At 45.3% G+C, this 13,023-nt stretch overlaps 2 protein-coding genes across 8 annotated transcripts in view; one reads left to right on the top strand and one right to left on the bottom strand.

Moving 5' to 3' along the window:
- Positions 1 to 13,023, bottom strand: part of LOC137381315 (zinc finger protein 391-like) — a 380,661-nt gene that overhangs the window by 148,037 nt on the left and 219,601 nt on the right. The gene's annotated exons all lie outside the window — the stretch shown is intronic.
- Positions 553 to 4,760, top strand: LOC137381601 (zinc finger protein 436-like). 7 transcript variants are annotated; one of them, XM_068054304.1, is made up of 3 exons: positions 553 to 599; positions 1,334 to 1,482; positions 3,636 to 4,760. In XM_068054304.1, the coding sequence occupies exon 3, from the start codon at positions 3,970 to 3,972 to the stop codon at positions 4,642 to 4,644; it is 675 nt and encodes a 224-aa protein (XP_067910405.1). In that variant the 5' UTR covers positions 553 to 599; positions 1,334 to 1,482; positions 3,636 to 3,969; the 3' UTR covers positions 4,645 to 4,760. The 7 variants fall into 7 exon arrangements, with proteins under 7 accessions (XP_067910405.1, XP_067910406.1, XP_067910404.1 ...); XM_068054305.1 differs by lacking the exon at positions 553 to 599 and adding an exon at positions 795 to 856; XM_068054303.1 differs by lacking the exon at positions 553 to 599 and adding an exon at positions 800 to 856 and having other exon boundaries at positions 1,367 to 1,482.

The raw sequence follows: 13,023 nt of genomic DNA, 5'->3' as shown, positions 1-13,023 counted from the left end.
TTGTGGCGAGTCGAAGAGACTTAGTAGTTGGCAGGAAAAAAGACAGAGGCGCAAGGGGAGAGCCAACTGTGCAACAGCCCCAACAAACAAATTTCTCTGCAGCACCTGTGGAAGAGCCTGTCACTCCAGAATTGGCCTTTATAGCCACTCCAGGCGCTGCTTCACAAACCACTGACCACCTCCAGGCGCGTATCCATTGTCTCTCGAGATAAGGAGGCCCAAAAGAAAAGAAACTCTGGTCACGAATCCTCCCCTCCTAATGCCTATAAAATGTATTCAAAACCAGAAAAAGGGAGTGTGAGAGTGAAGCCACAAAAGGACAAATGCAGGTTGCGAAATTGAGTTTAATGAATCTGATTTATGGGGCTGGCAGTAGGAAAAAGTGATGTTGAAACTGCTGCATTGTCATAAAGACCAAACTGGTTCACTAATGTCCTTCAGTGAAGGGAACCTGCCACCCGGTCTGGGCCTACACAAGACTTCGGTGGTTATGAAAGGACAGAAAGAGAGGTGGGAAAGGACATCTGCATTTTATACATCTGCAACCCGACAAGGCTTCTTTGACACAACTTCCCACAATTCAAGAACAGGAGCAGCAGGTGCACAGTAACACCATATCACCTCCAAGTCAGCTCTAAATTGGTCGATGTAAATTTGCCGACAGCTGCTGACTAATGGCGGCTGCAGTGCCCACAATTCTCTGCGACCCAGAAACCGCTCTATCCAACGCTCAGACTGCCCCCATGTGCTGACACAGCGCATGCTCCTCAAGGAGGCGCGGGGCATTCTGGGTGACATCTGTTCTTCATTGCGAGTCAGACTCGGTGGAAACGGAAAAAAAACTGGGAAGCAGCGGGTAGGATGGGGGATGCGCTGCCCCATCGCTTTAATGGCGCCCGCTCGGGACCCTCTCTGCACATCCGCCGGGCCCAATGGTTCTGATTCGGGGCCTGAAAGCCGCTGAGATTCGAAGTTGCGAAGACTTTAGCCTCTGCTCAGCTGCCTGGAGGCGCTGTGCGCATGCTTCGCGCAGACAGGCGGTCTCCGGGGGCGGGGTCATTTTGCGCCTGCGCATTGCTGCTCTTCTGATGGCGATAGGTTGTTTTCATGTTCGCTCGGTGTTCTGGGTCGGATTAACTGCCATTATTCTAAAATAGAATGGAGGGGAAGCTCATGCTTATACCAAAGAATGATATAAAACTTTATCCACTCTCATTTCCCACCGGTGTTATGTATGGTGAATATATTAATTGAAACAATTCATTTAACTTAAATTTAAATGGTTTCGTTTATAAATTGAATCATGTTTCTCTATTTGTATTTCCCAACTCAGATTAATGGTCTCACTTTGTTTTCTTCCTATGAGTCCCTGAACTTAACAGTAATTGATTCCCCTCAAAGAAGCTCAGTGACCGGAGGGCCAAGGGAATAGCGTGCTCTGTATCCAATCACAGAGGGGTGGAACCTGAGTCTGCCAGTCAGGTGAGTCAGTGTGAAACCCTGATAAACAATTTATCTTTTAAAAGTTAAACTAAGATTTATTTTGCCATAAAACAGTTTAACATTTGTCAATAAAAACAAAGTGCTGGGAATAGTTGGCAGGTCTGGCAGCATCTTAGTCATTTCCAACTCGAAACGTCAACTCTGTTTCTCTCTCCACAGATGCTGCTCTGTTTATACTTCAGATTTCCAGCATCTGCAGTATTTTGCTTTTATTAACATTTGTCAATATTTTGTTTTCCTGGAATTCCTATTCTGAGTTTCAGACGCTTCAGTGCCAAGTGGACTAGGTGTTTAAAGGTCATTCATTTCCCTCTTTCCATGTCACTGTTAGTTAAAGATAGTGAGATTAATTTTCCTCTCATTTTGCATCTATTTGTGATAGCTAGAGGGACAATGTTGCACCTTTCTGCACCTTTAGTATTTAAGGTAACATCCTTCCTGTTAGTAGTGAGTCACATTCTGGACTGGTGGCTTCAGCCTTTTGAATTTTTATCCTGTTGTTCAAATTCCTCCATGGGTTCACCCCTCCCTATCTCTATGACCTCCTCCAGCCCTAAAACCTTCTGAGATCTCTGCATTCCTCCAAATCTACTAACATACAAGCATACAAATTAGGAGCAGGTATAGGCCATTCAGCCCGTTCGAGCCTACACTCTGCCTTTTAGTAAGGTCATGGCTGATCTGATTGTGGCCTCAACTCCACTTTCCTGCCTACCCCCAATACCTTTGACTCCCTTGTTAGTCAAGAATTTATCTACCTCTGCCTTACTCATATTCAATGACCCTGCCTCCACTGCTGTCTGGGGAAGAGAGTTCCAAAGACTCACAACCCTCTGACAGAAAAAAATTCTCCTCATCTCCATCTTAAATGGGTGACCCCTTATTTTTAAACTGTGTCCCCTAATTCTAGTCTCTTCCACAAGGGGAAACATCCTTTCAGTATCCACCCTGTCAAGTCCCCTCAGGATCTTGTATGTTTCAATAAGATCACCTTTCATTCTTCTAAACTCTAATGGATACAGACCCAACCTGTCCATCCTTTCTTCATAAGATAACCACCCCCCCCCATTTCAGGTATCAGTCGAGTGAACCTTCTCTGAACTGCCTCGAATGCATTTATATCCTTTCTTAAATAAGGAGACCAAAACTGTACCCAGCGCTCCAGATGTGGTCTCACCAATACCCTATACAACTGTAGCAAAACATCCCTACTTTTATATTTCATTCCCCTTGCAATAAACGACAAATCTGGCCTATTGTACCACCTATTTTGCTCCGCCATTGATGACCGTGTCTGCCATTGCCTTTGCCCTAAGATCAGATTCTTCAGCTCTGTGTCAGTTTTTGACTGATTTTGCTCTTGTCATGTGCCTTAGGATGTTTTGCTACTTTAAAGGCTCCCCATGATTGAAATGCTGGCCGCTCACTGTATATACTCACAAGCTCAGAATTACCACTTGGCAAGGTACTGGAGGGCAAACACTGACTGGGATTGAACCCCATCATCACACGGCACCTTCAGGAGAGAAAAAGAGTGAAGGGCCTGTGAGAATCTGGATTTCAAACAACGAGAATGTAGCAAGGAGGGAGAGTGTGTGGGACAGGTGATTTACAGCTTAGGAGAGGGAAAGGAGGAAAATAATATTTTGAATTGCTATCCTGTACTTATAGTGATGACTTTTGTAAATTATGAGGACAGGTTTCATAGATGAGGCTGATTTCCCCTAAATTTAGAAGATTATAGGATATTCGAATAGAGGTGTTTGAGATGATTAAAGGACAGATATAGAGAAACTATTTCCTCTGGGGAGGGAGTCCACACAAGTGGACATGACATTAAAATTTGATCTTGGCCGTTCGTGGCTTATGTCTGGAAATATTTGTTCACATAAATGGTCGTGGAAATCTGGAAGTCTACCTGCCAAATATTGAGGCTGTGGGACAATTGCAAATTTCAAAACTGTGTTTATTAGATTTTTGTTGGACAGCATTACTAAGGCGGGTAGATAGAGTTAAGATCTAGATCAGACATAATCTAATTGAATGCCAGGATAGGCTCAATGGGCTGAATGGCCTCCTCCTGTTATGATGTTCCTACTGACAGTGATGACATTTGTAAACTCCTTTCATAGGGTCTTATAAGGCAAGGATTTGCAGATGGGGAAACTCGAACCAAACATCACATCAAGATCTGGCAGAATCACTCGATTCATTGGTATCTGAATGTCAGTGGTCATTGAATATAGAAGGAGAAATGCTTGTCTGAGAGAAAAGATTTCAAACATCAGTGTGACTGGAAAAGCACTGAGACACACACACCCGAGTGAGAGTGTTCCAGTGCACTGACTGTGGAAAGAGCTTTTACCAGTTACACGGCCTGAAAAAACATCACCGTATTCACAGCGGGGAAAAACCATATACGTGTTCTGATTGTCCAATCTGGAGAGACACAAGGACACCCACACCATGGAGAAACCATGGAAATGTGGCGACTGTGGGAAGGGTTTCAATTACCCATCCCAGTTGGAAACTCATCGACGCAGTCATACTGGGGAGAGGCCATTCACCTGCTCAGTGTGTGGGAAGGGATTCACTAAATCATCTGGCCTTGTGACACACCAGCGTATTCACACCCAGGAGAGGCCGTTCACCTGCTCCATGTGTGAGAAGGGATTCGCCGAGTTGTCCAAGCTCCAAACACACCAACTTGTTCACACTGAGGAGAGACCATTTAAATGTTCTGACTGTGAGAAGAGGTATAAAAGCAAGCAGGATCTGCAGACACACCAACGCACTCACACTGGGGAGAGACCATTCACCTGCTCCGTGTGTGGGAAGAGATTCTCTTGGTCATCCAACCTGCTGCGACACCAACTTGTTCACAGTGATGAGAGACCTTTTAAATGTTCCATTTGTGAGAGAAGCTTTAAAACAACAAAGGATCTGCTGACGCACCAACTTGTTCACAGTGATGAGAGACCTTTTAAATGTTCTAACTGTGAGAAGAGCTTTAAAAGCACAAAGGATCTGTTGACACACCAACGCACTCACACTGGGGAGAGGCCATTCACCTGCTCTGTGTGTGGGAAGAGATTCACCCGTTCATCTGACCAGCTGAAACACCAGCGAGTTCACATGTGACTGCAGGGGTTGAATTCTGCTGTTAATCACAGCAAGGACTGAACTGTGTTCATTCTGACAGTTGGGTTTTGTTTCTGCTGACAAACTCCAGCCCAGTTATAGGAGCTATTATTATTCTGAATAAACTGTCTGTGGTTTTACCTGCCAGCGTAGGTCTAGGGGTGAATGATGTGTGACTCGCCGAACTGTCTTACATTGAAACTATTTTGGATCACCACTTAATCTTCTATATACCAGGAAATACAAGCTGAATCCATACAACCTGTCCTCATAATTTAGCCCTGTTAACCTCAATATCATTCTAGTGAATCTACATTGCACCCCCCTCGAAGGCCAATATATCCTTCCTGAGATCTGAAGGAACTCAGATCTGAATACAATGTTCTAGCTGGAGTCTGACCAGAGCTCTGTACAGCTGTAACATTACTTTCACTCCTCACTAGTTGCTAGGTGATGCTTGCCAATACTTATGTCTTTCTCTGCTGATAATTAAGAGATGGCTGATCAGATGATAATTGGCTGGTTGATCATCTATCTTCCCCGTTGACCAGGGTTAGTTGTCTGATTGATGGTGATGGAGAAGTGAGGACCATGAGGCTACAGATTTTGATGGAATACAATTCAGCTGTTGCCCTCAGCACCTCACAGATGCCCAGTTTTGAGCTGCTCGATCTGTTTTTAATCTATCCCGCTGAAGACACTGGCAGTGCCACACAACACATTTGTAGGTGTTCTTAGAATGTATCTGGGATTTGGTCTTTTCCCCACCACAATTCAGAAAGACAAAGGGTAGTGGAAATCTGGAACTCTCTCACCTAAAAAGCTGTTGAGGTGGGGGTCGATTTAAAATGTCAAAACTGAGATTCATAGATTTTTGAAAGATACGGTTTTAAGAGTTATGGAACCACGAGTAGATGGAATTAAGATACAGATCAGCCTTTATCTAATTGACAAGCAGCACTGGCTTGAGGAACTGACTATCCTCCTGTTCCTGTTTTCCTGGTTGCAATCCTGTCGAAGAAACTAATTTTTAATCATTGCTCCAATGGCGGTTGTCTGTACCTAGAATGCGCAGCGTAGCTGATTGTTCCCTATCGAATCTATTATTAAGGAGGTTATTGGAAGTCATTCAGAAAATCTCAATGCAATCTGGCAGAGTTAACATGGTTTTGTGAAAGGGAAATCGTGTTTAACTAACTTATTAGAGTTCTTTGAGTAAATTACAAGCAATGTGGATGTGGTGTTCTTGGATTTCCAGAAGGCATTTGACAAGGTACCACATCAAAGGTTACTAAACAAAATAAGAGCTCATGGTATAGGGGTAACATATTAGCATGGATAGAGAATTGGTTAGCTAACAGGAAACAGGGAGTAGGGATAAATGAGGCATTTTTGGGTTAGCAAACTGTAACCAGTGGAGTGTCACAGGGATCAGTGCTGGGGCCTCAACTATTTACCATCTATATAAATGACTTGGATGAAGGAACAGAATGTATGGTTGCTAAATTTGCTGATGACACAAAGATAGGTAGGAGAGTAAGTTGTCAAGAGGACATAAAGAGTCTGCAGAAGGATATTGATAGGTTAAGTGAGTGAGCAAAGATTTGGAAGATGGAGTATCACTTTGGCTAGAAAAATGGAAAAGCAACATATTTAAATGGGTGTCCTAGTACATGAAACACAAAAAGTTAGTATGTAGGTACAGTATCATTGTCTTTAGGGTCTGGTGGTACCATTCTAAAGCCCCTAATGACTATGGGTGGTAGGCTGAGGACTTTAGCTGGGTTATGCTCAGATTGCCCATGACTTTTTGAAAGATGCCACACATGAAATTAGTGCCCTGATCTGACTGGATCTCAGCAAGCAGCCCATATCAGGTAAAGAATTGGGTTAGCCCCTCCACTGCTACTTTTGCAGGCCTTTGGGAATCAGGTACCCACATCCATAATGGTGAGAAGGTACTGGTAGTCCCTCCTTTCATTTTTGGCAGGGAAGCCACACAGTCCACAAGCACTCTGATGAAGGGTTCCCCAAAAGTCAGTATGGGAATTAGGGGTACAGGTTTTATTGCAGGTTAGGGCTTCCCCACAAACTGGCATGTGTGGCACGTTTTACAGAATTCCATCACATCTTTGTGGCGTTTTGGCCAGTCAAAATGCTGTCTTATGCATGCTTGGGTTTTCTTACACCAACATGTCCAGCCACTGGAAGCTTGTGGGCCATTCTTAATATTTCTTTACGGTACCTCGGGGCACCAGTGTCTGGCGAACCACTGTCCAATTTTCATCTACAGGTCTGTGAAGAGGTCTCCACTTTCTCATCAGAACCCCATTCCTTTTATAGTAGTACACAGGGACTCCCTCTGCTTCAATTTCGGTTTGGGCAGTCTGTGCTATCTTGTTTAATACTGGGTCGGCTTGCTGAACCTCAACTAGGGAAGATTTGTTTAACCCATTCTTTGGGTCCTCTAACTTCCCAAAGAAAGTTTCAGACAACCAGGCAGCATGGTCATCTGTCTGTGGTGCCAATTCAGTCTTCTCTGAGGGAGCTGGTTTGAGCATGGCCCGAGTCACCACACAGTCAGGGAAAATGCTGGGGACTGTCTCCTGCAACTGCCCTGCTTCTCTGACCTCCTTCGGTCTCTGTACCAGTACTGGTGAAGCTACCACTTTCGCCCCCACCAGTTCATTACCCAAGAGCAGGTCGACCCCGTCCACAGGCAAACTAGGGACAAACACCACGGTCACCGGTCCCGACACTAGGTCGCACTCCAAGTGCACCCAATATAAAGGTATGGGTGTACACCGCCCTCCGATACCATTCACTAACACCCTAGCATTCACTACACTTGCTGGGGGAAAGGTCATGCCTGTTCCCAGCAGAAGGGTTCTGGTGGCCCCTGTATCCCTGAATATGATGATGCACTCGTTTGCCCCACTCGAGGGGTATGGGGTTACTGTCCCTCGGGATACAAAATCCTGATAACCTTCAGGAATTTTTAAACTTTTCCCACATTCTCAGCTGTACATTTACTGCACTTTACTGCTGCAGTTAAAGCCACAGCCTGATCTGCTGTGCTTTCCATCAGGGCGCTTTCTCCTGCACTGGTCTGGTGTGCCCTGATTAATCCTACAGGTTTTCCCTGTAATTTCCAACAGTCAGCTCGTAGGTGACCTGCCTTGTTACAGTATAAACACACAGGTCTTTGGGTCTCACTCCTGCTCTCAGCACCATCTTTTTGGCTTAAGGAAAACCCCCTGTGTGTCCAGCTTTCCTTTCTCGCCCAGGGTTGTTTGGGCTCCTATCCCCCCCTCCCACCTTTATTCCTTTATGGGTTTGTGGGGTGACTCGGGAAGCGTTTCCCTTAGAGTAAGGACTTATGTACGAGAGCAAATTCGTCAGCCAGAATTGTGGCCTACCTGTCTCTGTGAACCTTTTATTTCTCTACGTGAGGTTTTAATAGAAAGGAGAAGTGAGCTTTTAAATTCCTCAAGAAGAATCGCGTCTCTGAGGTTTTTATATGTGAGCTGCTGAACTTGTTCAAACTCAAGGTAAGTTTGATCAGGCTGCTTCTGGAGGGTTTGGAATTTCTGGCGGTATATTTTCGGTATTCACTCACATGCCCCCAGGATAGCATTTTAGTCAACTCATAATCTGATGAACTTTCATCTGGCAACAGTGATTAAACCTCATGGGCTTTTCCTGGTAGCCTGCTTTGTAGCAGTAGGGTCCAGCTCTCGGCTGACATTTCAACTGTCTTGCAAGCTTTTCAAAGGTGACAAAAAATGTTTCCACATCTCCCTCATTGAACTTCGGAGTCAACTGGGAGAACTTTAAGAGCTCAGCACATAGCCTTGAGCTGGGGTAGCTTCCTCACTAGCCATGCTTTCACTGCGGGTACCGTGTCACCCCTTAGTTAATTCAAGCCACCTTAGCTCTCTTTCCTCCTTCTCCTTCTGGCAAATTCCCTCTTTTTCCCTGTCTTCCCTCTGGAATTCCAATTTGAATTTCCTCTGTTCTACTGGTACTTTAGCTAACATTACCCTGTCTGTTTCTGACTCTAACCCTGTTTCTGAATCTTCAGGTTCAAGTGAGAAATGGTTGGCCACAAATCTTAGGATTTCAGATTCCTTAGCTTTTGCCCGGAAAGTAATCCCAAACTGCCCAGCTACATTCCTCAACTTTTCCATAGATAGGACCTTGAACTTATCCCAAGTTACTTCACCCTGGCTTGGGAAAGTACCGGCCTCACATGTGGAAATGATCAATTTGGTTTCCCACTTCCAATTTCTGGTGTGTTACAGTCCCAGACTATAGCCCCCAAATTTCTTTTACAGCCAGGTGAGGAGGGGGTCTCGAGCTTCCTTTCGTCCTTCCTCTTGTTTGACTGCAACAAGGTTTATTCTTCTTTAAAACAGTGGTTCTACTTACCACCTCAGTGAGTGTGTTACCTTTTTCCTCTAATGTGATTGTGAGAAAAGGTTGGACAGGTTGGGTCTGAATTCATTGGAGTTTAAAAGGATGAGAGGTGATCTTATTGAAAAATATAAGATTCTGAGGGGAGTTAACAGGGTGGATGTTGAAAAGATGTTTCCTCTTGTGGGAGAGACTAAACTAGGGGGCACAGTGTAAAAATAAGGGGTCTCCCATTTTTTTGAGTTTAAACACGAAAAAGGTAAGTTTATTACTCTTAACACTCTAACTTGATTTAAAATACTAAAAATACGCTACACATTCACGCAAACATTCACATGAGAATCACACACATGCACACAAATAGATTACAGAGGGAAACAGATTTGGTGGTTGCATTAAAGTCCAGAATAATGGAACTTAAATACAGTCTGTAAATCCAGTAGTCCTCGGCTGAAACTGTCGTCTTGAAGTCCTCGGCTGGTCAAAATGCATTTTGGTTGGCTTGCTTTTCTCAGTTTTCCTGAAGGCAGAATTGGTAGTTGATTCTCTTCCCCTGGTTGCTGGCTGTAGCAGTTTGTAGGGTTGGAGGGTCCCCCAGTCGCAGCCGGTTCCTTTCTTGATATTTTCTGGGGAGGGAGAGAGACAGACAGAGAGAGAGAGAGAGAGAGAGGGGGAGACACGTGGAGCAGCCATCTGCTTTGCAGTTGTACACTCAGTTACTGCCTGTTTGCCGTCTGTGTGACAGAACTTCCAGTTTCTTCATAAATGAGCAAGCAGTCACATGGTTCTATCAATCCCCTTTGTTTTTGATGAGGTCCAAAGTCTAAAACCCAAAACTCCTCTTAGGTGAGGTTGCAACTGTGAACCCCCAGAGGGTCATCTCCTCTTATGAATGCCTCAGGATGACTTTGGCTCACTAATGAAGATCATCTGGCTAATCTACTCAGTTAGCCAAAGCATTGTTTTGGCTGGGCTTCTTGTTCGACTCTCTGTCTCCAATCCAATCTCCTGGTGTTTCAAATGTAAATTGCAGTGGCCATCTTGGCTGCTACTTTTAAAAAGTTAGCTTGTAGGATTTTTCCCTTTAAACGTCTAAGGTAAGTTTCCAACCAATGAAATTAATATGTCCCATTCGGCATTTGGGTTTTCCTGACAAATGGATATAATTTCACTGGAAGCAATGCAGAGAAGGTTCACTCAGCTAATTCCTGGGATGAGTGGTTACCTTATGAGGAAAGGTTGGACAGGTTGGGTCTGAATTCACTGGAGTTTAGAAGGATGAGAGGTGATCTTATTGAAACATATAAGATCCCGAGGAGACTTGCCAGGGTGGATGTTGAAAAGATGTTTCCTCTTGTGGGAGAGACTAAAACTAGGGGGCACTGTTTAAAAATAAGGGGTCTTCCATTTAAGACAGAGATGAGGAGAATCTTCCCCGGAGAGCAGTGGAGGCAGGAACGTTGAATATTTTTAAGGCAGAGGTAGACAGATTCTTGACAAACAAGGGAGTAAAAGGGTATCGGGGGTAGGCAGGAAAATGGAGTTGTGTCCACAAACAGATCAGCCATGATCTTATAGAACGGCGGAGCAGGCTCGAGGGGCTGAATGACCTACTCCTGCTCCTAGTTTGTATGTTCAATATAAAGGAAATCCAGTGCACCAGCTCAGGAGGTGGTGATGGTTTCCTGTCAATATAAGAGAAACCCAGTGTGCTAGTGCAGGAGAGGGTATTTGGTCAATGTGAGCTGTGCATGCGCAACCTGCAAAGGCTGAGGCAGATGCCAAGATTCATGGAAGGAAAAGAGGTCTGGCGGGAGTGCTAATAAACTGGGAGAGGTGCAGGTTTGACAAATCTGGAGTACAACCCCAGAAATGTTTGTTCTGTCTGTGACTGGAAAAAGTACTGAGACACACACACACACACACACACACACACAAACACAGACACGAAACCATACATGTGATCAGTGTGCGGACGAGGCTTCAACATGGAGGGACGTAAGGACAAATATGGGAATGTAGGGAGGGATCCAATTACCCCTCCAAGCTGGAAATGCATCGACGCAGTCACACAGGGGAAAGACTGTTCACCTCTTGCTTGTGTGGGAATAGAGTCACTCAGTCATCCTACCTCACAACACACCAACTTGTTCACACTGATCAGAGACCTTTTAAATGTCCTGACTATGAGAAGGGCTTTAAAAACAAATGGAATCTGCTGGAGCAACAACACAATCACACTGGGGAGAGGCCATTCACCGGCTCCATTTGTGGGAAGAGATTCACTCGGTCAACCAACCTGCTGAGATAGCAGAGAGCTCAATTGCAATAGCAAGGGTTGAATTCTAATAATAAAAGCAAAATACTGCGGATGCTGGAAAGCTGAAATAAAAACAAGAAATGCTAGAAATACTCAGCAGGTCTGGCAGCAATTGTGGAGAGAGAAGCAGAGTTAACATTTCGGGTCAGTGACCCTTCATCACTGTGAATGCTGGAAACGTGCTGTCAAATCAGAGGTTGGTGAAAAACTGGGATCTGTTCCTGACTGAAATTGAAACGGCAGGTTTAAGTTTCCAGTCTGAACATGATTGTGGTAATTATTCGATGAAGATTTAATGTGTTTATGTGACAGTCCTAAGTCCATCATTTTAGGACAAATATTATTGCATTTAAAATAAACCTTTTGAAAATAAATAGATTAAAGAGTGAATTAAAATAGCAGACAGAGGAGTTTACAGGAGCCTGTTAACTGCTGGTACAATTACACAACAGACATTTGGGGCTGGATTTTAGCATCAGCGGTGGGCGGTAAAATTTGTCGCGGAGCCATTGCGATTGCAAATGCAGCGGCTCATTTGCATGGCTGTGGAACCCGCCCCCCCCCCCCCCAATCATGTGGAGGGGGCGGGCTGAACGACGCTGTAAATTGCATCAGGTGACGAATGGTCAGGGGCTGGCGCCATATTTAAAGGGAAGCCAGTCCTGCATTACTTAAAATGGTGAAATAAAACATTTTTGTCTCTGCTGTTGTACACTGCCGACAAACATTGACAACAACATCCCTGCTATGTAGAGAGAGGGCAGAGGCGTGATCCAGGGTGGCCCCACAGGTCAGTGATGCCTCCCTCCTCAGTCTCCTCCAAGCTGTGCGGGCAAAGCGGGAGGTCCTTTACTCCAGCGATGGCAAGAAGAGGCCCTCCCGCCTGACCAAGCAAGCCTGGGTGGAGATTGCAGAGGAGGCAAGCTGCCCTGGGGTCACCCGCCGAGACTGGGTCCAGTCATGCAGGAGGGTGAACGATCTAATTCGCTTGGCAAAGGTAAGTGGTACTTTTCTTTGGGGCCCCATCTGAGCTGGGTTTACCCACATAGAATGGCACATGGGTACCACTGCCATGTCAAACATGGGGAGGCCGGACGGGGAGGATTGATTCCACATGGGTGTCTGCATGTGTGAAAGTCAATCCCTCATTTGTACCCCAGAGCATGGCATCTACATGCCAGGCTGAGTCCGTCTGACACACTGACTGTCCCCCACCTTTTGTTGTAGTGCCCCTGTTGTGAAAAGCCTCATGTTGTTTGGCAATGTTATACATCTGCATCCTTGCTGTTCCAGGCAAAGAGGGCGCACAATTCGAGGGAGTCCTCCAGGACTGGCGGAGAGGAGCCGAACGTCTGACCACTCTCCCAGGCTGAGGAGGAGGCCCATGAACTATGTGGGGGGTCAGGGAGGATGTCCAATTTCAGACATGGAGCTTGGGGTCCTGGGTGAACATTCATCTCTTTGACAGATGCAATGATTATTAGAAACATTTCCTTTGTGGGCACAATTAATGATATGTACACCAGTGAACCTAAAACTGCTATCACATTGTATCTTGCAGGGCAAGGCTCCAAGGTGGAATCGGAGGCCCCAGAGAGCACTGGCACCTCTGAGGAAGAGACAATCTCAGAGGGCGTGGCGTT

Source organism: Heterodontus francisci, chromosome 22 (assembly GCF_036365525.1).
Source record: "Heterodontus francisci isolate sHetFra1 chromosome 22, sHetFra1.hap1, whole genome shotgun sequence".
Lineage (NCBI taxonomy): Eukaryota > Metazoa > Chordata > Chondrichthyes > Heterodontiformes > Heterodontidae > Heterodontus > Heterodontus francisci.
This window is presented reverse-complemented; position numbering and strand designations above follow the sequence as displayed.